General features: G+C 48.9%; 1 protein-coding gene across 1 annotated transcript in view; it reads left to right on the forward strand.

The window, feature by feature from the left end:
* KLHDC4 (kelch domain containing 4) overlaps positions 1-23,666 on the forward strand; it is a 461,477-nt gene extending 437,811 nt beyond the window's left edge. Inside the window, exon 12 of the mRNA XM_069636170.1 lies at positions 22,535-23,666. Coding sequence (XP_069492271.1) covers positions 22,535-22,743 — 209 coding nt within the window. The 3' untranslated portion in view covers positions 22,744-23,666. The remainder of the gene's footprint in view (positions 1-22,534) is intronic.
* Positions 23,667-24,655: the final 989 nt, after the last annotated feature.

The raw sequence follows: 24,655 nt of genomic DNA on the forward strand, positions 1-24,655 counted from the left end.
CCCAATCCACCCCCCCGTCCTCTTCTTCCTAAATTGTGGTCTGACTTTTCAATATCTCCATCTCTGCCATCTCCCAGCGGTGTGTATCCTTTATCCATAGTTCTATAGAAGGGCCCCTCCGGTTCCTCCATGAAATTGCTATCCTGCGTTTAGCCAGTATAAAAAGAAAGGCTACTATTTTAATTTTAGTTTTGCCCCACTTCGCTCCCGGTACTATGACCTATATGTATGCCTCTGGTGTGCGGTGGTACGCACTGTGTGCCCACGAATTTGATTTGATTACCACTTCCTCCCAAAATGCCTTAATCTTTGGGCAATCCCAGACCATATGCCAGAATCCCGCCGAGCAAGGAAAGTATGTGAGTTAATCATATGGTGTCCAGATGGTGTCATATACACTCTGCATATGAAGTTGTATTGTATGATCCTGAATCTGGCATTCTTGATACCCTCCGAGTTTGCTCCCATATTCTGACCCATTGTTCTTCGGGGATCTGCTTACCTATATCTCTTTCCCATTTGGCCCTGACCCCTAGTTCTGGACTTTGCTTTTGTTCGCCAATTCGATGATATAAAGCAGAGATCAGTCCCTTACTATTTCCTATGTCTAACATTTGTTGCATTAGGGGGTTATGTTCCGGTTCCTCTGGAGTCTCATCCAGAGAGCGGCCAATCATTTCACTGTTCGGGCATAGCTCAAAAAAGCTCCCTCTGGCATTTCATTGCGTTGATGCCAACCTTGGAATGATACCAGTTTCCCTTCTTCGTAAAGATCCCCCCAATTTAGTACACCCCTTATGTCATAGTCTAGAGGAATCCAGATTTGTCAATATTTCACATAACGCAGGATCAAAGCACAATGGTAAGTCCGGGCTGTACAACTGGGGGCAACATAGTTTCTCTGGTATTTGTTTGCAGATCTCTCTTGATTAGGGGTGTCACGGTATTAGTTTTATGACGGTACAATAACGTTCTTGCCAAATGACGGTATATCATGGTTATCGTGGTATAGCAGGTGGAGTTAACTAATCTTAACAAATATTTTCTAAAAGGTCATAAATTGTCAGATTTATCATCACAAACAAAATCAGGCACCCAGGGCCAGAATTGGGCTTTTCGACATACTTTCCACTGAAATGCAAACCCTTTCTTCCACCAAACACACGTGTGGAGAGGTGGAGGAGGAGGAGGAGGAGGAAGAGGAGGAGGAGGAGGAGGAGGAGGAGGAGGAGGAGGGGATGGGGGGGGGAGTAGGAGCCCTGCTGCGACTGGCATAGCAAACTGAATAGCTTTTCTTAAGTGGTCATTTAGGCTTTTAGCTACCCCCACTGGCTACTGGTGAACATGAACATATTGCCATCTTGATAGCATGCATGCCACAGATCAATGGAGGCTGATGGTAGTATACGCTTGTGCGCATACACACGCACACGCACTCTCTCTTTACGTTACAGCCTTTAGTTTACTTGCGGGCCAAAAGGTGTTGAGTAATTACGGACATGTTACCCTTTGGTATGGCAGCAGGGAATACCCACAGAGATGAGTGAATTTCGCAGTGTGACTTATTATATGTAAATTCAATGATAGAACCAGGGAAATCCCCCATTGTCATATGTTTAGAAACCATCCATTATAAATATATAAACCCCAAAGCCGCAAACCCAAAGTAAACCCTTTTCCTTCTTGGCACTGTGTTTATTCTTCCTATTGCTAACATAATGACTTTGTGTCAGGCACGTGTTGTTTATGGCATGGCACTAAAAACTGCTCCAACTGAAACTACTTGGCAGACGGCACATCCAACAGTGGAAGACCAAGACTGCACAGCACTTGCTTACTGCAGCCTTTCCAAATCAGATTGAAAAGCACACTTAACGGTATAAACGGTATACCGGTATAAACCATGCAACAGTTATTATTGTTCAATTAAGTGGTTCACGGTATCTTTAACGGTATACCGTTATACCGCTACATCCCTACTCTTGATACAGCATATATTGCATTCTTCCCAATGCTTGCCATGGAGTCCCACAACAATTTTATGCCCTGCCTTTGTGACGGAAAATCCCCCAGCAGTCTTCTTAGGTCCCCTTCCGGTTTGTCCACCCAGTTAGATACTGTTTGCAGCTGAGCCGCTACAAAATAAATTTCAAAATCAGGTAGGGTGAGCCCCCCTTCTGTGTATGACCTGAGGAGAGTGGTAAGTGCCACTCGTCTCCGATTCCAGCCCCCTATTTGGGTATCCAGCATTTTAAAAAACATTTTCTTACTCTTGTATGGTATATTAACAAAACAATAAAGCAGTCTGGGTAACACCACCATCTTAAATAAGGCATTTTTTCCCATCAAGAAGAGTGGCAGGGATTTCCAGAATTCTATTGTCTCCTATGCTCGACAATGCCCTCCCAGTGTTGAACATAAGTCTCCTCCATTTCATGAAAAATTGTAACTCCCAAGTAACAAAAGGATTCGATGCATAACAAATCCCCCATTGTGGGAGTAGATCTACGGGTTGTGTGCGCAGGGACCCCAATAGAAATACTAGGAATTTCTCTCTGCTCATGTGGTAAACTGACAGCTTTCTAAAATTGTCCAGTATCTTAAGTATCAGCTGGACATTTACGGTAGGGTTTCTAACATATATCAGTGCATTGTCTGCATAGAAGTATATATTATGCATAATGTCACGAACCCTGATCCCCATCTCAGGCATATGTTCCCTGAAGTACCCTGCCAAGAGTTCCAGAGCCAAGGCGAGCAGTATTAGCGATTCTGGGCACACTTGCCTAGTTAATCTCCCTAATGTCCATTTCTCGGATATCCAGTCGCCTGTTTTGACTCTTGTCTGGGGACTCTGGTATAATAACCGGATCCACCGCAATATTTGAGGTCCCATCCCAATCTCCCGTAACACTCGAAAGAGCCACGGCCAATCCACCGAATCAAAGGCCTTAGTGGAGTCTAATGCCATCAAGACTAGTTCTTGTTCCATTTCAAAATGCAATCTCCTGATGTTCATAGAGGTATTTCGCCCTCCTACACGTTGGTCTGGATGTACTATATTGGTAACCCCCACTCCAGTCGAGATGCAATGATTTTCCCTAGTATTTTTGTGTCAATGTTTTATAGCGATTTGGGTGTATATGAACCACAATAATTGGGGTATTTCTCGGTTTTAACAAAACCGAGATTAAGGCTTCCCTCATAGATACCCTGAGTAAATGCCTCCTCATATACCCTCTTCAGCACCAGGAATAATATATTTGCATATTCTAGAAGGTATTCCACTGGGAGCCTTTCGGTGCCAGGTGATTTACCCTTAATCTGTTGTTGTGTGCCTTCATCATTGATTTGTGTAATTGCCCCCCCTACGGTGTTCTTTTCGGCTCACCCATGCTAGTAGCCAACCAGCTTTATCTCCTTCCCTGTGTATTTTATTGGTATATCGGTTCCAGTCAAACTTAGATGATGATTCTTGGTGTGTGTTTTGGGCGGAAATTGCCCCTGCCAGATCAGAGCCCACCGCCTTCCCTGTGCCCAAATCGATTTCCAGATCCCTGATCAATGTTTCTGAATCCCTTTGTTTTTTGGACAGTCTTCCTCACCCCCACTATCTTGGATATATACACCCCATCATCGATATCTTCAGAGCTTCCCACATAATGCCTACTTTTTCCACTGAGCCCTCATTGTTAGCCAAAAAAGAGATGATCTCTTCTCGCAGTGTCGTGTTAAACGCCCGGTCCTGTAGTGACTCCACATTCAGTCTCCAAGTTGGTATTGCCGGATGCCGGTGTCCCACTTGTATTATTGTAACCAGGGGGGCATGGTCTGATAGCACTTTCCCTTTATATTTTCCATCAGGGAGAATCCATGTGCATTCTCTGTGCCCGTAAATAGGTAGTCCAAGCAAGTGTGTGTGCGCCATGTATGGTGAATAAAAGGAATACCCTCTATCATCACCATGTGACCCTCTCCATAATTCCTGCAAGTCCAGCTCTGATACCATTCTATTGAGAGATTGTGTCGAGCGCAGTCGCTTGTAAACCTCTGTTGCGGTCCGTTGGGTCTAGATGTCAATTAAAATCCCCTCCCCAGGTGAAAATATCTGCTCTGTCTCCACCCATGAATTCCCCTATCTGTAGGAATATTCTTCATTGTCCGGTGCGTAAGAGTTCAATATGCAGATCCTCTGCCCTTATAAACTACCCTGCATTATAAGTGTGTACTCCTCTGAGTCCCCCTTAGATGCTTCCAACTGCATTGGTATCCTCGCATCCACCCAAATCAGCAACACTCTTGAATAGGTTGAATAGGAACATCCCACAAGTATGCCCCCCCCCCACCTTTTACGCAGATCTGCGAGGTCGGCCTCGATTAAATGTGTCTCTTGTAATAATGCCACCTGAATGCCATGTCGATGCAGGAACTGCCAAACTTTGGAGCATTTAGACCTATAACCCAAGCCACGTACATTCCATGTTCCTATTTTCATTTAGACCTTCTGATATAGGACCTCCCACCTAGGTCTTTCCCCTTCTTGGGGTGGCATTACAGGTCCCCTTGTGTCCCCAGCTGTTCCCATCTGCTATCCGGCTGGGCCTCCATCTGCGATGAACAAATATTCCAACTGTAACTATGCTGATAGTTCCTTATGTCTATGTCCTGTTGCCAAACTACTTCCATCAGTAGAATTGCACTGTCATTCCCCTCCATCCATTTCCTTTCCCAAACACCCCCCCTCCCTCCCTATTCCCACCTCCAACTCTTCAATACCCCAACATTTTCCGTAAAATAGAAGTTTCCTTCTTTAAGTTATGGCAGGCGTCTGCCACTAGACATCTTCAAAAGAAACTCTGGAATGACTGCTTGTCCTTTCCCCCCTGCTTTGGTGGTTGCATTGTCTACGGGACTTCAGTCTGGGGTGTGGCCTCAGTGTCGGCCCCAGATTCTGGTTCTCCTCCTTTCATGTTCCACGTCTCTGGTTTCTCAAACCGTGTCCGGGAAAGTCTTGGTGGTCCTTTCTATCTCCATCTCCTTAATCTCCTCCAGTTTCTTAACTTTCTCTTCGTTTTTGGCTTTCCCCATTCCGCTGTGCTCGCGGGCAGTCATCATGTCCGTATTTCACCTCTAACCAGGACCTTGATTCTTTTGCTGACGGGAAGAATGTGATTGGTTGTCTGCTAGTACCTTTAGTTTTGCTGGGAAGATCATATACCTCAAGCCATGTTTGTGCAGCCTCTGATTTACTGAGTCAAATTACCTTCTCTGTACTTCCTGCGTAAAATCTGGCAATATCAAAAGCTGTGCATTATCCTTTTGTATGCTACCAAGTTTACTCGCCTCCTGTAGGATCGCATCTCGGTCCCTGAAGTTGAGTAGTGTGGCAACTATTTCTCAGGGAGGTGCCCCTGGAGGTTGTGAACAATCTGGAACCCTGTGTGCTCTCAAGACTGTAAACAGCTTGGAAAGGCTGCAGGACATTAAAGTGTCTAGCCCAAACATATTCACATATAGTTCTCTGCTGTCTCCTTCCTCTCTCACAGGCACCCCTATCATCCGGATGTTACACCTCCTGGAGCATCCTCCGCTCCGTCTTCGAGGGTCCTTGTTGCCCCAACCATGTCTTTGATTTTATTCTGCATGGAGTCCACCACATCCTCCAGGGTGCTTATTTGCTGTTCCACCGATGGCACCCTATCGTTCACCTTCGCACGGTCGGCCCACACCAGTGACACATCTACCCGGACTTCTTGAATCTTAGTTTCTGATGCTTGTTAACCTGCTTAGAATCACATGCTATGGTCCGACATCCAGTGGTAACCGCCGAGTATTGCATCTTGTCTTTCGGGGACCGAAAGGGGACGTCGGCATAGGCGTGTCTGTAACACTATCCCTATCGTGACGTGTAGTGTACCCAAAATCCCTCACGCGCCGAGGTCCCTCAGATTGTTTTTTTCTGGCCAGATAACTGGTCGCCCTATAGCAGAGCTCTTACATAAGACATTTGGCCTCATTACGACCCTGCTGTTCCGGAAAGAACGGTGGTGGGAAAACCGCCACCACCGTTCCTTCCGGACCAGCTGATTAAGAGTCCACTCCCGCCAGTTCTGACCTGGTGGGTTTAACCCCACCCGCCTGCAGGCGGACATGGAAACACCGGAAACCAGTGTTTCCATTGTCCCCGTCCAATTGGATTCCATGGGAATGGGGACTTACATAATTCTGCCTCCGGAATTCCCAGGCCACCGGGGTCGTAATGCCCCGGTAATTCCGGGAAACACGGAGGCGGAATGGTAATACGAGTCTGGCGGTTACCGGGTGGTTTTTCGGCTCAGTTACCGCCGGACTCGCAATGAGGCCCATTGTTTATCTTTATACCGACTTTGTCGGCTATTCCCTTATAAGTCACTTCGACAGCGATTAAGAACTTCGTTGAAGACTGCAGGAAGTTTCTATGTTGGTGGATTTCGGTGCCTAAGATCCGGCGGCTGAGGCATCCACGTGGCCGGGCCCTCTGTCCAGCCTACACAGTAGGGAGAGTAGGGCGAGTGGGTATCTTTCGTTATGTCTTTCCTCTTTCCCTCTCTTTGCCCTCTACGTCTGGTCAGCTTTGTTTATACCTTTCCCTATGGAAAGGACTCCATTTAGGTTCTTCCCTAAGTATAGGGTCAGATACCCGTGGAAAGACGAGCACAAAACGTGTAATTCTTGTCTCACCTTAGATCACGACGAGGAGTGGTGTGCGGCTTGTAAGCTACTTCGGCCTAAGACCTTAAGGAGCGCCATGTAAAGCGGTGGCCCTCGTACGATATGTCACGGGCTGAACCCTCCTCCCCCACCGCCACACCCGCCGAAAGTGACGGGGACACCTCTGATGACCAAACATCTGTATCGGATGTTATAGACCTTGAGGCGGACACTTCCAGGTCCGCCACGCCTGTCCCCGACCCTTCAAGGCCTGACCAAGTCGCGCTTCAGGGACAACACCTGGCAACAAGGGCGTACAAAAACTGCAACACACTAAGCACACAACCCCACCACCAATTTCGACAGTTCCGTCGAAAAAGGTGAAAGCGCCAACAGGGCCGTCGAAAATTTCGGCAGATTCCTCTGATCGGGTAGATCAGCAGCCTTCCCCGCCTCCGCAGCAACTTCTTACAAATGGGCACTCCAAAAAGAAGGGCGCTACCCCTAAATAGGGTTTACATGCCAAAGCGCGGTCATTCGTCTCTCCCTTAAGGCCTGGTAGGCCCAAAACTTAGGCCTCCAGGTGAAAAATCTACCGCTAGGCCCTCTAACGCTGCTGTAGGCGGTAAATCTTCCGATAAGCCTTCAAACCCATTAACTCACGCTGATTCGGCAGAGATTGAAGACATTATCGCGAGAATTACTGCGGCAGTCGGGCTGGTACGTACACCGTCGAAACGCATGGGGCAGGCCGCGGACAAGTCTAAAGACACATGGTGCCATGATACTCGCAAAACCTACGAGGGCGGTCAGGAGCCTCTGTCCAACACCCTTGGAGACAAATCGGCTTCACGTTTCCAATAAAATCTTGACTCTCAGTCCTCGGGTTCTGTCCACCATGAAGATGTGGTCCAGATGGACACTTAACCAGGACATCTACAGTGAAGACGACCCTTCCTTCCTGCAAGACTACACTGAGGACCAGGCAGATGCCATGGACAACTGGGAGGAAACCCAGCAAGTGGAAACAGAGCCATGGACACTACTCGCGCAAGATCAGGACACTGATGTTCTATGCCTGGATTCTCCTCCATCCACCCCGGCTCGCCAGGCCTCACCTGAAGACGACCAAATGGCCTTCAATGCCATCTTAAGGAAGGCAGCAGATCACTTTCAGATCACTACACAGGAGGCGGTACCCGAACAAGACTTTGTGGAGGACATTCTCTAGGAGAAACCCCCCTCAAGCCAAGCCATTCCCCTCCTACATTTGGTTAAAAGAAGATTGGCCCCTCCCTGGTCACGCCAGGTCAGACCCGGGCAGTAAACCCAAGAGTGGAAAAACTATTTCAGCCAGCGCCTTCGGACCCTCAGTATATTAAAGGCCACGCCACCCCCGACTCCTTGGTAGTCACTACCACCCAGAAACGGGCAGGAGCACCCCTTGCTACGGGGGAGGGGATAAGGAATCCAAGAGGTTGTACGCCCTAGATAAGTGTTACCTCGGCAGCTGCATACACCACACGCATAGCGAATAACACCACGCTGCTGGCCAGTTATGCAGACGCACAATGGAACCTTGTACAAGTAGGTCTACAGGAGGTTCCTGAACCCGTCGTGGCCGAGGGCAGGCAGGTAAATCAGAATATAATCAAGAACACTCTGGACACTGCTGAGACAGCAGGCAGGTCTCTGGCCCAGGGCACTCTACTCAAGCATCACGCTTGGCTTCGCAACTCGGGGTTCAAGCCTGAAACACAGGCCGCTCTTATCAACAAACCAATAGAAGAGACCAATCTCTTCGGGAAAGCGGTTGACGATGCCCTGGAGACGGCCAAGAAAGAGCATGAGACTCTTAGTCCTTGCAACAAATAACTCAGAAACCTTCCCACCAAAGGGGAGGTGGTTCTCGTCGGTCCTTTCGAGGGCAGTCCCGTGCAAGTCAGAACTACTACAACACGGGTAACTATAACTCTGGACAAACATCAGGAAGCCCCGCCTACTACACACCTAGGGGTCAGCGACGTGGCAGAGGTAGAGGCCCCAATCCCAGAGGAGCCGCAGCCTCTGGTCCAAAATGACCAACAAATCCAGGTCCCCTCCCATGTCACCCCGGTCGGGGGGCACTTAACATCTTTCCTCACGGCATGGGAGGGGATAACTTCAGACCAGTGGGTTATAAAAACAGTTGCCCACGGGTACTGCGTGGAATTCGCCTGACCACCAGAGTTCAGACGGCCACGCTCACGGCGCCTCTCACCGGACCATCTGCAGATCCTGAATCAAGAGGTGGAAGCGCTGCTGGGAAAGGATGCCATAGAAGCCGTTCCTATTCTTCAGGTAAACAAGGGCATTTATTCAGTGTACTTCCTTGTACCCAAAAAGGACCTCACCATGCACCCTGTTCTAGACCTGCACCCAAAGAACAAACGTATAAAACCTCAAAGTTTCGTATGGTAACGCTACAGGAGGTGATCCCACTGTCGAAACAGGGGGACCACATGGCAACATTGGACATGAAAGATGCATACTTTCATATTTCAATGTTGTCAGAGCACAGGTAATATCTAAGCTTCATGATAGAGGACAGGCATTACCAATTCAAAGTGCTCCCCTTCGGCATCGCCTCGGCGCCAAGGGTGTTTACAAAAGTCCTCGCAGTAGCGTCAGCACACCTGCGCAGACTGTCCGTCCCGGTTTACCCTTACCTCGACGACTGGCTCATAACAGGGGATTCTTACGACACATGCTTTTTGAACATCCAGAAGACTGTAGACCTTCTGTTCAGTCTGTTCAGTCTGGGATTCTCCATCAACTCCAGTCCCCAGTCAAGTAAAACAATTTCTGGGTGCTCTAATCCGGACGAGAGGGTTGAGAACATGCTTTTTCAGATCCCTCAATATGTAGCCAGTCGAGAGGTGATGGTACGCACAGCCATGCGCTTGCTAGGTGTGATGGCGTCATGCATATACTTGGTTCCCCATGCGTGGCTGCACATGCGTGTCATGCAAGAGTGGCTCAACAGCCAGTGGTGTCAGGCCAGCGGACAATGGGAAGATCTGGTAGTTGTCTCACCAGCCCTCTTTCTTTCTCTGCAGTGGTGGTCGAGGGAAAACCTCTTGAAGGGAAAAACCTTCACCACTCCTGCAGTGGAAGCCACTCTCATGACATACGCATCTCTCACAGGATCGGGGGGCTCACCTGCTTCAGCAGACAGTGCATGAAGTGTGGTCCCCACAAGTAGCATCCAACCATATAAATCTACTGGCGCTATTAGCAGTGTTCAAAGCACTGAAAGCCTTTCAAACACAGCTACAGGGGAAGACAGTCCTGGTCTTGACAGACAGCACCACAGCCATGTATTACCTGAACAAATAAGGGGGCACACACTCTCCAGGGCTATCCAGGACGGCCCACAACATTTGGATGTGGGCTCTCAAACACAAGATGTTTCTGTTGTTCCAACACGTTCCAGGGGAACTCAATCTTCTGGCAGACGTGCTCAGCAGAGATTTCCCACTACCCATAGAATACGAATGTCATCTGCACGAAGACATTGTGTCCAACGTCTTCCCAGAATGAGGCTTCCCAGAGATCGACCTGTTCTTAACTCAGGAAAACGCCCGATGCCAAGACTACGCCTCCAGGTACCCCCAGAACCACTCCAAGAGGAACGGTCTCTGGATAACATGGTCAGGGAAATTTCTTTATGCTTTTCCCCCTGACTCCCCTACTCAACAAGATGGTGCACAAGATGCCCCAGGAACCAGCCACCATGCTATTGGTAGCCCCCATGTGGGCCTGCCAACCCTGGTTCGCTCATCTAATGGAAATGTCCCTCTCACCACCAGTAAAACTACCCTGCCCCTACAACATGTTGTCTCAGGTCAGGGGGGAGACCCTACACCCATGCCCTCAAACTCTGAATTTAGCCGTCTGGCTCCTGAGGTCATAGAGTTTGTACACCTTCAGCTCCCTCCGAGATGCTTGGACATTCTCAGGGAAGCTAGGAAACCTAACACACGCTGTTGCTATTCCAGCAAATGGAAATGGTTTGTCATCTGATGTAATACCAAGGGCGTCAATCCCATTGATTGCTCACCCACACACATTATGCTGTACCTGACGCATTTGTTAGACACAGGGTTGGTCTTCAATTCCCTAAAAGTTCATCTTGCTGCTCTCTCAGCCTACACCACGTCACAACAGAAGGTGTTGTGGTAGAAAATACCGGTGATTAAAGCTTTAATGTAAGGGGTTAAGAGGATTCATCCTCCCATTTCTCACCCAGCTCCTGGATGTGATCTAAATGTGGTTTTAACCAAACTCATGGGACCTCCCTTTGAGCCAATGCATAAAGCAAGTCTAAAAGACCTTACTTACAAGACGGCCTTCCTAGTGGCCATAACTTCTATTAGAAGGGTTAGCGAACTACAGGCCCTTTCTGTTCTAGATCCTTGTGTAAAAGTCCACAGGGATAAGGTAGTTCTGCACACTCATCCCAGATTTGCGCCTAAATTAATCTCGAAGTTCCATGTGAACCAATCGATCGAACTACCTACCTTTTTCCAGAATCACACTAGCATGGCCAAAAGAAGCCTACACACACTAGATGTGCGCAGGGCAGTCATGTTTTACCTGGAAAGGACGAAACCACTGAGAAAAACAAACCAATTTTTTATTTCAGTGGCAGCTGGTAGAGAAGGGGGATCCTATCTCTAAATCCGCTATCTCAAGGTGGATTGTCAAATGCATCATCCTATGTTATACTCTTGCTAAGAGAGAACTGCCCTTCAAGCCTAGAGCACACTACTTGGGGCACTGGGGCTTCCATAGCATTCATTGTAAATGTACCCCGAGAGTCCATTTGCAAAGCAGCAACCTGGAGTTTTGTACACACCTTTACAAAACACTATTGCCTAGACACTCATTCTAGGTCTGATTCGCAGGTGGGACAAGTAGTACTAAGACATATTTTCTCTACTGTTCCTTCTCACAACCCATTTCCAACTCTGGGTACTGCTCGCTAGTCTATGCACAGCATGTGTTTCTAAGCAGATTAACAAGCATCAGAAGACATGCATTACTCACCGTAATAGCATTTCGAGGGGATTGGGTCCTCCAACGTATTCCATATCTGACAGTAATCACCACAGCTGTGCTGCTTTGGAAAATCTTTCGGCGTCTGCATCCTACGTCGATGACGTTGATACGCTGCCCTTGAGGACCTCCTCAGACGGCCGACGTCACTGGATGTTATAAGTAGGACGCATGACGCCCGTAGCCTCAGTTCCGTTTTTTCCATGAACGTGTTTGCTTGGGAGATCTCGGCGCGCCTCGACTCTTCGGAGTTTCTGTACTATCGGTTCTTCGAACCTGTTCGGTTGTAAGAAGTTTTCGGGATGTCTTCCTCTTCTTCCACCCCGCATACGGGCTTCAAGAAATGCGGGGACTGCGGGTCCAAGATGTCGGTGACGGACTCGCACGACGCCTGCCTATGGTGCCTCGGGGAGGCCCACGACACGGATGATTGTGTCGACTGACAGTCGCTTACGTCCAAAGCCTTACGGGAGCGCAAGAAGAAACTGTCGGTCGGTAAGGTGTCCAAGCCCCGGAAGGGCTTTCGACGGACGATTCGAGGGCGACTCTCCGCATCGTCGTCGTAAGCCTAGGGGGTCTCGGTCCCGGAGTGGGTCCCGCCACTCCTCTGCCTCTTCGAGGCACTCCCGGAAGCGCTGTCATCGGTCGCCTTCCTCGTCCGAGGACTCCGCCCGTCGGCGGGTAGTTTATCCCACCAAGTATGCGACTCCGGAGGACTGGGCTTCCTTCGGTAATAAAATGCTGGCGATTCTTGAATTGCAGGGCACCGGTCCATCCGCGCCTCCGAGTGGGGTCAGTCGTGACCGTACTAGAGACACCGCTCGTACGCCTTTGGGCTCGGGTGATCGGCACGATTCGCGGGAAAGGTCCCGCTCGGACAACGGGAATCGTTCTTGTCATGCCTGTTCCAGGTCCCGGTCCTCGACGCGCTCGAGACCGTGTGCACCTGTGATGTCTTCGAAGAAGATGCCGACGCCTGTGGTGCCGAGGTCGTCGAGGGACTCTCTCGAGGCTCCGCCTCTGAGGAAGTCGTCGATGCCATCGGCGCCCAGGCTGTCGAAGGACATGCTCGGGGCTCTGCCCTCGAGGCCTGTGTCGACGCCGTCGATGCTGTCGGCGCCGCGTTCGGCATCAACGCCAATTCACTCGACGCCTTCAACGCCTTTCGAGGCTGTTTCGACGGGGGTACCCCGGGGTATGGTGGAACCCCCTTGAAAGGCTCTAGCCAAGCATGGCTTTGTTCCCCATTCTGTGCCCACTTTCCACCATCTTGATTACATTTCGGAGGTGGATGAGGGCTCTGATGATGGCATGGTTCCTGATACGGTGCCAGATGAGATTATCTCGGGACATAGTCAGATTGAGGACCTGCGTCAGTCACTGCATGACGCCAGTGGTCTGGACGCCTCTCCGGAGATGGAGTTTTGTAGGCCTGAGCCTGGTACCCATGCCGACTACTCGTACTGGCGCCTTATGTCAAGGGTCACCGAGTACTTGGGGTGGTCTGCTCCCCCAGGGGATTTTCTTCAGGATGACCTCGCGGATATCCTCAACCAAGGTCCACCAACTGACCCGGTACTGTCGTTCCATATGGCTCTACAGAGGAGGGTGGCGGCGGCTTGGACTGCTCCGGAGAGTCTCCCGGCAGTAGGCAAGTCTTTGCCGCGAAAATACCACCCAGCCAGTAGCGACCCCTGCTACTTGACCAAGCACCATACTCCGGAGAGTTTGGTGTTGCAGGCGGCTACGGCTCCAGCAAAGCAGGCGTCGTATCCTACCATCCCTCCTGATAGCGACGACAAGCGTTTTGATGGTTGGGCGAAGAAAGTGTTTTCTTCAGGGGGTATGGCTCTTTAGGCTGCCAACTCCATACGTGCCTTGTCACGTTTCACGCACACTCTGTGGAACTGTTTCCTTAGCGGCTTAACATATTCCCGAAGGGGACGAACGGGATGGTTTTCTTGCTATGGTCCAGGATGGCAAGGATGCCATGTGTGAGGCTGTTAGCCGGGTTTGGACATGGCAGATTGCGTCAGCCAATCTGCATGGTTGCGGAAGTCGGGGTTTGTTCCTGATGTGCAAGCCCGGCTCCTCAACATGCCCTTTGATGGTGTCAATCTTTTTGGCAGCAAGGCTGACGAGAGCCTTGAGAGGTTGCAGACCTCAAAAGCTGCAGCGAAGTTATTGGGCGCTGCAGTTCACCAACCTCCGCCTTTTCGTCCTAGGGGACAGCAATGGAGGGGAGGTTCCTTTCAATACTACTCATTTTTTGGTAAAGTGAAAGGAGCTGCTAGTCAAAGGGGCCACCGTAGGAGTGCCAGGGCCGCTTGGGCTGTTGCCTCTTTGCCCTCAGGCAACGCCGCAGCTGCTTCAGCTCAGTCATGAGGCCATGTCCCATGGTTTGCTGTTTGGGGGGAGGCTGGCGCAGCATCTTGTCGAATGGCGTGCCATTACTTCAGATGTGTGGGTTCTCGAGTTCATAGCCCACGGCTACTGTCTTCCTTTCCGGCAGAGACCTCGCGACAATCCACCAGGGAACCTCTCTTTGAAGAGTCCGGATCCGCCCCTTGCGCAGCAAATTCAATCCCTGCTGGAGAAGGGCACCATAGAACTGGTGCCTGTAGCAGAGAGGAACAAGGGATGGTATTCCCCTTATTTTTTTATTTCAAAGAAAGACGGGGGGATTGAGACCCATCATGGACTTGCGCGGTTTGAACAAACTCCTCAGGAAGGACAAGTTCAAGATGGTTACTCTTTCTCAAGTCCTCCAGGCCCTTCAACTTCAGGACTGGTTGGTGTCTCTCGACCTCAAGGATGCTTATTTTCATTTGCCGATCCATCCAAAGCACAAGAAGTACCTGAGGTTCGCGGTTGGCGACTCGCACTTTCAGTTTCGGGTCCTGCCGTTCGGATTGACCTCTGCCTGAGGGTCTTCACCAAGCTCATGGTAGTGGTGGCAGCGCATCTCAGGAAAGGGGGGATTCACGTCTGCCCCAACCTGGACGATTGGTTGATCGGGGCGCGCTCTCCCTAGCAAGTCCTGGATCATCTGTCTGTCACCTGCCACTCCCTCCACAAGCTGGACTTCTCCCTTAACTTAAAGAAATCCCACTTTACGCCAACTCAGAGGCTCCAGTACATCGGAGCAGTGCTCGACACGTCCCTGGGGCAGTGTTTTCCTCCCCAGGTGAGGGCTCATCACATTCAGCAGATGGTGCAAAAGTTCCAATATGCCCAGAGTCTCCCTGCGTTCGAGTTCTTGAGATTGCTCGGCCTCATGGCATCCTGCATTCTTCTGGTGCCAGAGGCCAGGTTGCGGATGAGATCTTTGCAATGGGCTCAAGCTCCAGTGGTCTCAGTCCTCCGGCAGGATGTCAGACCCCGTTCAGGTGCTGCCCTCGGTCGCCCAGGACCTTCTGTGGTGGGCCGTCGAAGGCAATCTGATGAAGGGGGCTCCATTTTGGCTACCCTGGCCGGAGGTGTCGATCGTGACGGACGCATCCCTCACGGGATGGGGAGCTCATGCCAACAAGTTGACAGACAGTGGTCGTTGGTCTCCGTCAGAGTCCAGACTCCATATCAATCTGTTGGAGCTAAGGGCCGTCAGCCTTGCCCTAAAGGCTTTTCTGCCGACTGTGCGAGGAAAGAATGTCCTGATTCTGACGGACAACGCAGTGGCCATGCACTACCTCAACAAAAAGGGGGGGGGGGCAGGGCACTTCCTCTGTGCAGGGAGGCGATGCAGCTCTGGTTCTGGGCAATCCAGCAGGAAATTTCAGTCTCGGCAGTTCATCTGGCCGGAGAAGAAAACGAGACGGTGGATGCTATGAGCAGGCAGAGCGCGATCTCTCACGAGTGGGAGTTGGCTCGGGAGATTCTCCTGGAGATCTTTGCCCTTTGGGGGACCCCTCAAGTGGATCTCTTCGCCTCCAGTGTGAACCGGAAGTGCGAAAGGTTCTGCTCGCGGGAATTCCCTCCTAGAGGAGCCTTAGGAGATGCGTTCATGGTGGAGTGGTCATTCCCTCTGCTGTACGCGTTTCCTCCAGTCCCCGTCATTCCGCAAGTTCTGCAGAGGTTACGGAGGTTCGGTTCCCGGATGATCCTCATTGCTCTGGCATGGGCCAGGAGGACGTGGTACCCGGACCTTCTTGACTTGTCCATCTGCCCTCCACGTCGTCTTCCCTACCGAGACGATCTGCTCTCACGGGAGGGGGGTCAGGTTCTCCATCCAGTGGTCAGATCCCTCAACCTTCACTCTTGGCTTCTGAAAAGTTGAGGTATAAGGATTGGGACCTCCCTGAAGACGTGATGGAGGTGTTGCTTTCGGCCAGACTGCCAGCAGCAAAGTCCCTGTACCGTTGCCGTTGGAGAAAGTACTGCGACTGGTACAGGGTTAAGAATGTGGATCCTTTTTCATGTGACATTCCTGTGGTTCTGTCTTTTTTGCTTTTTTTGGCCCACAAGGGCCTGCAAGTGGGTACCATTAAAGGTTACCTGGCGGCGCTGTCCATATTTAAGCGCTCATCTGAAGAGTGTTCTTATTTTAAAATTCCTTTAATTTCTCAGTTTCTAAAAGGGCTCACTAATGTGTTCCCTTCGTCACCTTTCCAGGTGCCCGGTTGGGATTTGAACCTTGTTCTCAAGTTTCTAATGGGTGCTCCGTTTGAGCCTTTGCATTCCTGCCCTTTGATACTGTTAACTCTAAAAACTGTATTTTTAGTTGCGGTCACTTCCGCTCGCAGAATAAGTGAGTTACAGGCACTTTCAGTTAAGCCACCCTTCACCGTGTTTCACAAGGACAGGGTTGTCCTTAGTTTGTCCTTCCTTTATTCCAAAGGTGGTGTCGGAATTTCATTTAAGCCAGAAGGTTATTCTTCCGGCATTTTATCCTCCTCCGCACCCTGGTAAGGAAGAGGAGAGGCTCCATAGGCTGGATCCTAGGATAGCTTTAAGCTTTTATATTTCACGCATGTCCTGGGTCAGAGTGGACGATCAACTCTTTATTGGTTACGCTGGAAGGCGTTTGGGACAAGCTGTTACTAAGCAGACTTTGTCTCGATGGATTATCCTGGCAGTTTCTGAATGTTACCACTTGGCGGGTAAGGACCCTCCGATAGGCTTGCAGGCCCATTCTACCAGGGGTATGGCTGCCTCTACTGCCCTGCAGAGGGGTGTTCCTATTTGTAACATCTGTGATGCAGCCACCTGGGCTTCAGTCCATACTTTTGTACGTCACTACTCCCTCGATTGTTCCGTGGGCAGGATCTGGCTTTTGGCAAGGCGGTCCTTTACTCTGCAATTTGATTGGGCATTCTAAATGTCTATCTTCTAAAGTCTTTTTCCCACCTCCTTACGTTGGTACTGCTCTGGGAGTCTGTCATAGATATGGAATACGTCGGAGGACCCAATCCCCTCGAAGAACAAGTTACTCTCTTACCTGGTAACGTTCTTTCGATGGGATGGTCCGACGACGTATTCCATATCGCTCCCTCCCTGCCTTCCCCGCTACAGAATTTCTTATGCGATTGCAGCTTACGTTTCCGAAAGGCCTTGTGTGGTCAAACTGGCAGAAGACTGGTGCCACATGTTCTGGGAAAAAACTACAACTGAGGCTACGGGCGTCGTGCGTCCTACTTATAACATCCAGTGACGTCGACCATCGGAGGAGGTCCTCGAGGGCGGCATATCGACGTCATCGACGCAGGACACAGACGGCGAAAGATTTTCCGAAGCAGCACAGCTGTGGTGATTACTGTCATAGATATGGACTACGTCGTCGGACCATACCATCGAAAGAACGTTACCAGATAAGAGAGTAACTTGTTCTTCTGATGATTGTATCTGCTTAGATTCACATGCGCCCTCTCTGCCTCCCCGCTCAGGTGGAAGGAACATTGACGCCTTTCAACTTTCTCTCTTCATGTACTCGCTCACAATAACCTTGGCCTCCCACATGGCAGAAAAAATACAATCGGAGGGACCTCGGCGTGTGAGGGATTTTGGATACACTTCATGTCACGATAGGGATAGTGTTACAGACACGCCTATGCCGACATCGTCTTTCGGGGACCGAAAGACAAGATGCAATACTCTGCGGTTACCACTGGATTTTGGACCATATGCACAGCATGTGAATCTAAGCAGATACAATCATCAGAAATGCTATTACGATGAGTAATGCATGTCGTCCTTGTGTCTTGTATATGGCTGTCATGAGGTTTTTCAGTGTCACCCCACCTGTCTGTCGATGTGCCCAGATCTCTTCCTTGTTGGTCCTGGGCTTGTTTGGTTGTTTTTGGTTTTGCTCCCACATATGCCTCCATCCTTTGTTGTCCCTTAACCATTGTTGTGAAGTGTTTGTGGGTTTATTAAAAAAAAGGAAACACGAAGCGCTTCCCCCAGTTGGGCTTCAACTAGCCCTCTAGCCCTCCTTCGGTGCTCTGTCCTTAGTGTCAATATGCTAGATTCTTACTTCCTCTGGGGTGAGCTGATGTAGTCCCTGATTCTTGATCCTTTTGCCTTTTCTGCCCTCTGTTTCTCTGATTGATAAGTCTTTATATAGTTTGTGTTGTGTCCCTGGTTGGTAGACAGTTAGTTGTCGCCTCTTCTTTGGTGGCAAAGTAATTCCAGCTTTCGTATGCAATTGTGCTTGAGGAACGTGTCTGTCTTTTTCCTTGATATGTATCCGTGCCAGGGGCCGCCACAGTCCAAGGTCTGTTTTTTTCTGTTCTCTGCTGCCATCTCTCACTGCTCGTTTGTTGTCTCCGGTGTCTTGCTGGAAGACTGCTGTCTTACATGGTTTCGCCTCCGGCGCTTCTCCCTATCCGGGTGGTCTGCTCATTGGTTCGCTCGGTGTCCCTGGCTGCTGACACCCTCAATCCATATGTTAGTTTGTTACCTTGTAGGGGGTATTGCTAGTAGCATGTCTCTTAATTACGTTTACGGACTGTCATAGCACAGCTTTCCTCCAATGTATGGTAATATCAAAGGGGCCTTTTTGTTGTGAGATCATCACTTTCCGACGCATTGTAGAGGGCCCCAAAAAAGCCAACAGCGTGGACATGTCCCTATTGGCAATTTGCAAAAATTCCGCCATTGTATAGTGATTGTCTCTCGCTAGTGTTCATTTTATCAACATTATCTTAAGACCACAGTATTCGTCTCCACTGCAAGTTGCAGGTGGCTAGTGCCGGGTAACCAACCGTATTGGTCAGTTTATGGACACTAAAAGTTACATACAGCATGGTGTGATCACTTAAAGGGGTGCTGTTAACTTCATACCTCAACACCAAAGCACACAAACCTTGGTAGACAAATATGCTGTCAAAACAGGTCGAGTTTTCCCCACTCTGCCGGGTGGTGACATGAAGTAATGTGTCACAAACACTTGAGAGAAGGGGTTCAAGGCCGAAACCTATTAACAACTCTCACCACCTGTGGCCCTTATTCAGCAAACCCAGGCTGTGTTTACTGCCCGTGGTAATTGAGTCTATTGATGTGATTTCTCCAGATTCAAGTAACCACTCATCCTTGATGCCTATACAATGGGCGTTGAAATCACCAGCCAGCAGGAGGGCCCCTCCAGGTGATTTTAGCTGCCAGCCCTGAAGTACCTCCTTTATTTTAGTGGACAGCACAAGGGTATACCTACCATTGGGTGGATCATAAGGGTTAATAGTTAATGTGCACACATCAGCAGAGGGAAAGTTGTTAACCGTGCCTAAACAATAAGAGCAGTCTGTTCCTATATCATAATGATGGGCCTCCTAACTTGATCTTACTCTGATACATAAGCAGCCATTAGGGCACCCATTGTTTGATTTTTGTAGCATCTCGAGTAAGAATCTGATAGCCATCTAGTATGAGGGAGGTAGTAAGCTATGTCTCCTGTAATACAATTGTATCCATTGTACTTAAAGCTTTAACCCCCAGTATGAGCAGTTCAAGACTTAAACATGCAAGTGTTCCATGAAAGCACATTCCAAAAAGGGGTTTCCCCAATATTCAGTTTTAGGATGCATCCAACATCGATTGCCAGCCCCCGAGTTAGAAGAATGGAAGCCTTGTTTACTCGGAGGAAAAAACTCCCTTTGCAGGTTGTCTTTTTTTTCCCTCCATTGTGTATAGAGGAGCGAAGGGATACCCAGTTCTTGCGGCATTTCAGATCCCATGTTCCTAAGGGTTTCAGCAAAACAAGCCAATCTGTTACTGATCACCAGTGACACAGATGTGAAACTTCCCAGTTGCTAGTGCTATAAAGGACAGGTAGTTCCACACTTAGGATATCATTGGATGTAATCCTCAATTCAGGTGCCTTGTGGAACAACTGCAACAAGTTGTTCCGATTGAGGAAAGGGCTGTCGTCTATAGGTGATGATTCAGCAATGCAAATGCAGTGACTACTCAGGATGGACCATGTGGGCGCTTGTCCGTAGGTGTCAGTAGCTAAAGAGAAGGGCTGGTAAAATGGATTAGCCATTACATCAGAGGGACTCACCAACGTGTCATCCCATAGGTTTAAAGTTGGCAGAGACAAAGCCCTCTGTACCTGGTGTGCTTGCATAAGTGGCAGGTTTTGGGAAATAATTGGGAGTAGTGGTCTTTGTGTGCTGTGTGAGAAACCTGAGGGTGTCTCACCTGCTAGTCCCTGGGGATCTGTCATCCAGGTGGCCAGGACACGGCCAAAACTTTTATAATCCAGTTCCTGGGGGTGGACCAGTGCGGGAGGATCACCTGGATGCAGGGTTTTCGGGGAGTGGGAGTGGGACACTGGAGGGTGAGACCCAGTATCCCCTTCCCGGTAACACCTTTTCCCCATCCAACCAGGATGGATACTTAGGAACTCAGTCATCCCCACCCACCAGCACCTTTCCCAACACAAACACTTTCTCACAGACTGCACACCGGGAGCGAAAACAGACTAACACCAGAGCTGTATACCTGACATGGCCCAATACAATGGTCCGGCAATTACTGATCATTACACACACCTGACTTCATCACACTTCCCCACACGGATAAAATATGGAGCACGAAAGCACACACTGAGAAAGGCAAAGCACACGAGGAAGCAGCAGTTGCAAGATGGCAGTTTAATAAAAGGGTTGCAAGGAGGGAGGTGCCCTTGACCTTTTCAGACCGTTACTTTCGTGAACCTTTGAAAATAAGAAACCAAGGACCTGGGACTAAAGCTGAAGAAACCTGCATTGGGTGTCGGAGATACCCAGTGATCCCCCACATCGATAACCAAATCGGGGAGGAGGGTTTGCCGCTGTGGTGTGGTCCTTGACTCCTACAACAAAGCAGCGCCAGTAAAGACAGCACAGCCAGTGAGTCTGAGACACTGTAACCAGACCAGCCTGTGTTAGAACCAAAGTTTAAAGCGGCAACAATATATGAAAGGCATCTAAAGTGAACAGTGTGTGAAACTTATGTGACAATAAACGCAAATATAATTCAAAACCAGAGGAGTGACTGAACATTTGGAGCCGAAGAAAGATACCATAGGCAGAGTGGTCTGGCGCCACGTGGGTACTCATTCTAAGGTCTCTGTTATGTATCCAAATGGCTGGCAACTGTGAAAAGCGAATCTTGAGATCGAAGTGGTCCTGCAACGGGTCAAGCTAAACCCTGTGCACATTCAAAGGTTTTCGAGAGTTTAATGTGAACTGAAATTGGTCTGAGCCCAGATGAGGGGGATCCAGGGTGACCCATGAGTCGCCCGAGAAAGAATATTATCTGAGCATTGTAAAAAGGGGGATCTGAGCCCGGAAGAGGAAGATCCACAGTAACGATTGTGAGACGAAGGGATCTGAGCCTGGCTGAGGCGGTTCAAGGGTGAATCACCTGAATTGAATACTTATAGGAGGAAAGGAACTTTGTGTTTTGTTTTGGTACATCAGGCCCTCTGAATCAAGAGACTTTGAAGTAAAGAGACTTGGACACAGAAGGCCCTGATGCTGGCACTGGAACTGTAGCCTTGTGTAGAAGAAGCCAGAGTGTGTGGTTTGCTCGAGTGAACCGCCTTGTTCCGTGCTGAAAACATGGGAAAAGGAAACCAATGGCCTGAACATCCTGACATATCATTTTGTGAACACTTCTTTCTTTTTCATGAACACTAACCCACACTATTTGTATTTATCGGTAAGGATTGGCAATAGTTTTCTTTAGTATAGGCCCTTTTATTTTGATGAGACTCCACTAGGTCTGTATTATTATTTGATGGTCCAAGCTTGCTCCCATCTGTAGATTTAGGGTTAAATAGACTTTTATCAAACCCTTGTTGAAGTTCAATAAGCACCCTTTAACTGTGGTCACTTGTGTCCGTCTTAATGTTGATACCATACCTTCCTTACAGCTGGCAGTGGGACAGTGGTTTAGTGGACATTGATACATCGTAAAGTTCCTGGGCTGTAATGTATGATTGATTGGTGGGTGTACTAGGAACAGTGATTGTTTTTTTTCTTCGCCACTGACCTTTCATTATCAACGTATCACTGTAGATTGAAAGTATTTGTGATGCATTAGTCAATGTTTTTGTATATTTCTCCCAATTTGTTATGAAGCATCTTATTGCATGGGACTAGATCACTTTAATCTGATTTATTGCATGGCTTGCCTGGTGTATTGTGTGGTTTATCTGATGTATTTTGTGTTTCATGCCTAGTTATGTAATTGTAAAGTATATTTAACCAACCCACTAACCTCGTTCATTGGTTCCGTTTCCCTTATTTCTTCCCTCCAGAAGAGGATCATCCAATTGTAAATCCGAGTGAGGAGTATGTGGACTATCTGCCCCGGACTGAGCAGTACTGGATCAAACTGGCGCGCCGTAACATGGGTCCAGATGCTAAAGAGAAGAAAGTGCATAAAGTGGCCCATGCCATGGCACAGACTTTCTACGATGATCAGGCCCCATCTGGGGCACAAGGAAGCGCTGAAGATGGAGTGTGATAACACTGCCTACCCTCCAAACATGCCTATCTGGAGGTGCTTGACCAGGGAGGCAAATGACCAATTCAGGAATGGTCTTCTCCTTTAGTCTTTGCTGCTACCTATCAACATTCAGCTGCCATCCATAATGGACTGTGCATAAATGTGAAAAATTGCGATTTAATCAGTGTTGCAATGAAATGCTACTCTCAGCCCGAGAAGTAAACTTTTTCAGTTAAGACATGGGGCCTCATTACGACCCTGGCTGTACGGGGTTAACGGTGCCGTAAAAGGTGCCGGCGCCGTTAACCCCGTACCGCCTCATTACGAGGTCCCCTCGCGGGACACGGTAAGCATACCTGGGAAAACCAGGCGTGCTTACCGGGTCCCGCGAGGGGAAGAGGGAGAAAACAACGGGCCTACTCGTAATGGCCCGTTGTTTGCTCCCTCTCCCATTCCCATTCAGCCCTATGGGGGCTAAATGGGAATGGGGAAGGACCGGGTCCGGGTCCTTGGAGGGAGGAATTACCGGGCCTTCCGAACTCGGAATGGCCCGGTAATTCCTCATTCTGTGGACCCCGACCCGGATGCGATTTCGGCAGCAGCCATGCCGCCTACCGCTGAGGTCATAATGAGGGCCATGGTATTAAATCCCCACTGATATTTGAGATCGACTTTGGAACTGACCTTGCAAGTTGGTTTGTCATGAAAATAAACCATTCATTTTCAGAGTTCCTTTTTCTTAAGTACCTGCAACCCCAGCATAGTTGCCTTAATGGGTGATGAATTTCATATGCAGAGCAGAAGGAATTACTAAGAGTAGTTGACCAACAAAAGCAGCTCCCTTGGAAAATAATAAGATCTGATGTGATTCCACTATTCCTCTTTTCAATTGGAATTCAAAATATTACAATTATTAATAAATCTTTTTTTATCAAAAACCACCTCATGATGTATGTATTAATTCGAAAAATGTACAAAAAAATATTTGGCACAATAAATGTCAAATTAGTTGAATAACACTGCAAATATCACACCTCTCTAGTATTACCGTGCCATATGATCCCACAATAAATGTCGTGCATTTCCCCAATCTTTAAACATTTCTCCTGCATTTGTTTTCTCAAATATTACGCATTACTTTGTATATCTTAATGTATTTTCTCCATTCCTCTTGCACTAGGGGTGCAAGGACTTCCATTTCTCCATCATGGGGTCTAGCATGGATTCAAATGCTCATGAATATTCCCCGTCAAACTAGGAATCCTCGGTGAAAGAAAAAACTGTTTCACTTTCGCTTTAAAACTGTATTTCTCTTCTATACAAATCACTGTCCTCTGGGTCATACTGCCCCATCCAATGACGGTCCTCTCCCTAAGCCCAGCCTCTGGCAGCCATCTTCAGATTTTTACCGTACGCTTCAGTGTTGGGAGTCCTCAGGTTTGCTCTCTATGCTATTTATTATGTTTTTTCCGGATTGTTTTTGTGTGGAAAAGTTCAATTTTTGTGTACAAGAGCTTGTGTGCTCTTTTCCTCATCGGCCGGCAACGGGGATCAGTTGTCGAAGTTTTGCCCCTATCAAAGTTGAGGATTCGTCGAAGTTTCCAGAAGGCCACTGTGGGTCTATTTCACACCAACCTACCATGTCGGAGGAAAAGGAGGGAAGTATCCTCTTCAGACCCTGCACCAAATGCGGTCTACAGAATGTCTTTGTGGAAGACAAGCAGCTGCAGTCTCTTTACTGCCTGCACCCGGACCACTTTGTGGTGGCATGTAAGATATGAATGGGCTTCTCGAAGAAGACAATGACAGACGGGCACAGCAGACTGCCAGCATGGCTCAATTTGAGCAAAGCCTCATCCCCGTTATCCATGCAGGGGCTTGACTCACCCAGGACCGGTCTGAGGAGTACTCTTCTAAGTCCTTTGAGGTC

Source organism: Ambystoma mexicanum, chromosome 1q (genome assembly GCF_040938575.1).
Source record: "Ambystoma mexicanum isolate Mex_15411 chromosome 1q, UKY_AmexF1_1, whole genome shotgun sequence".
NCBI lineage: Eukaryota > Metazoa > Chordata > Amphibia > Caudata > Ambystomatidae > Ambystoma > Ambystoma mexicanum.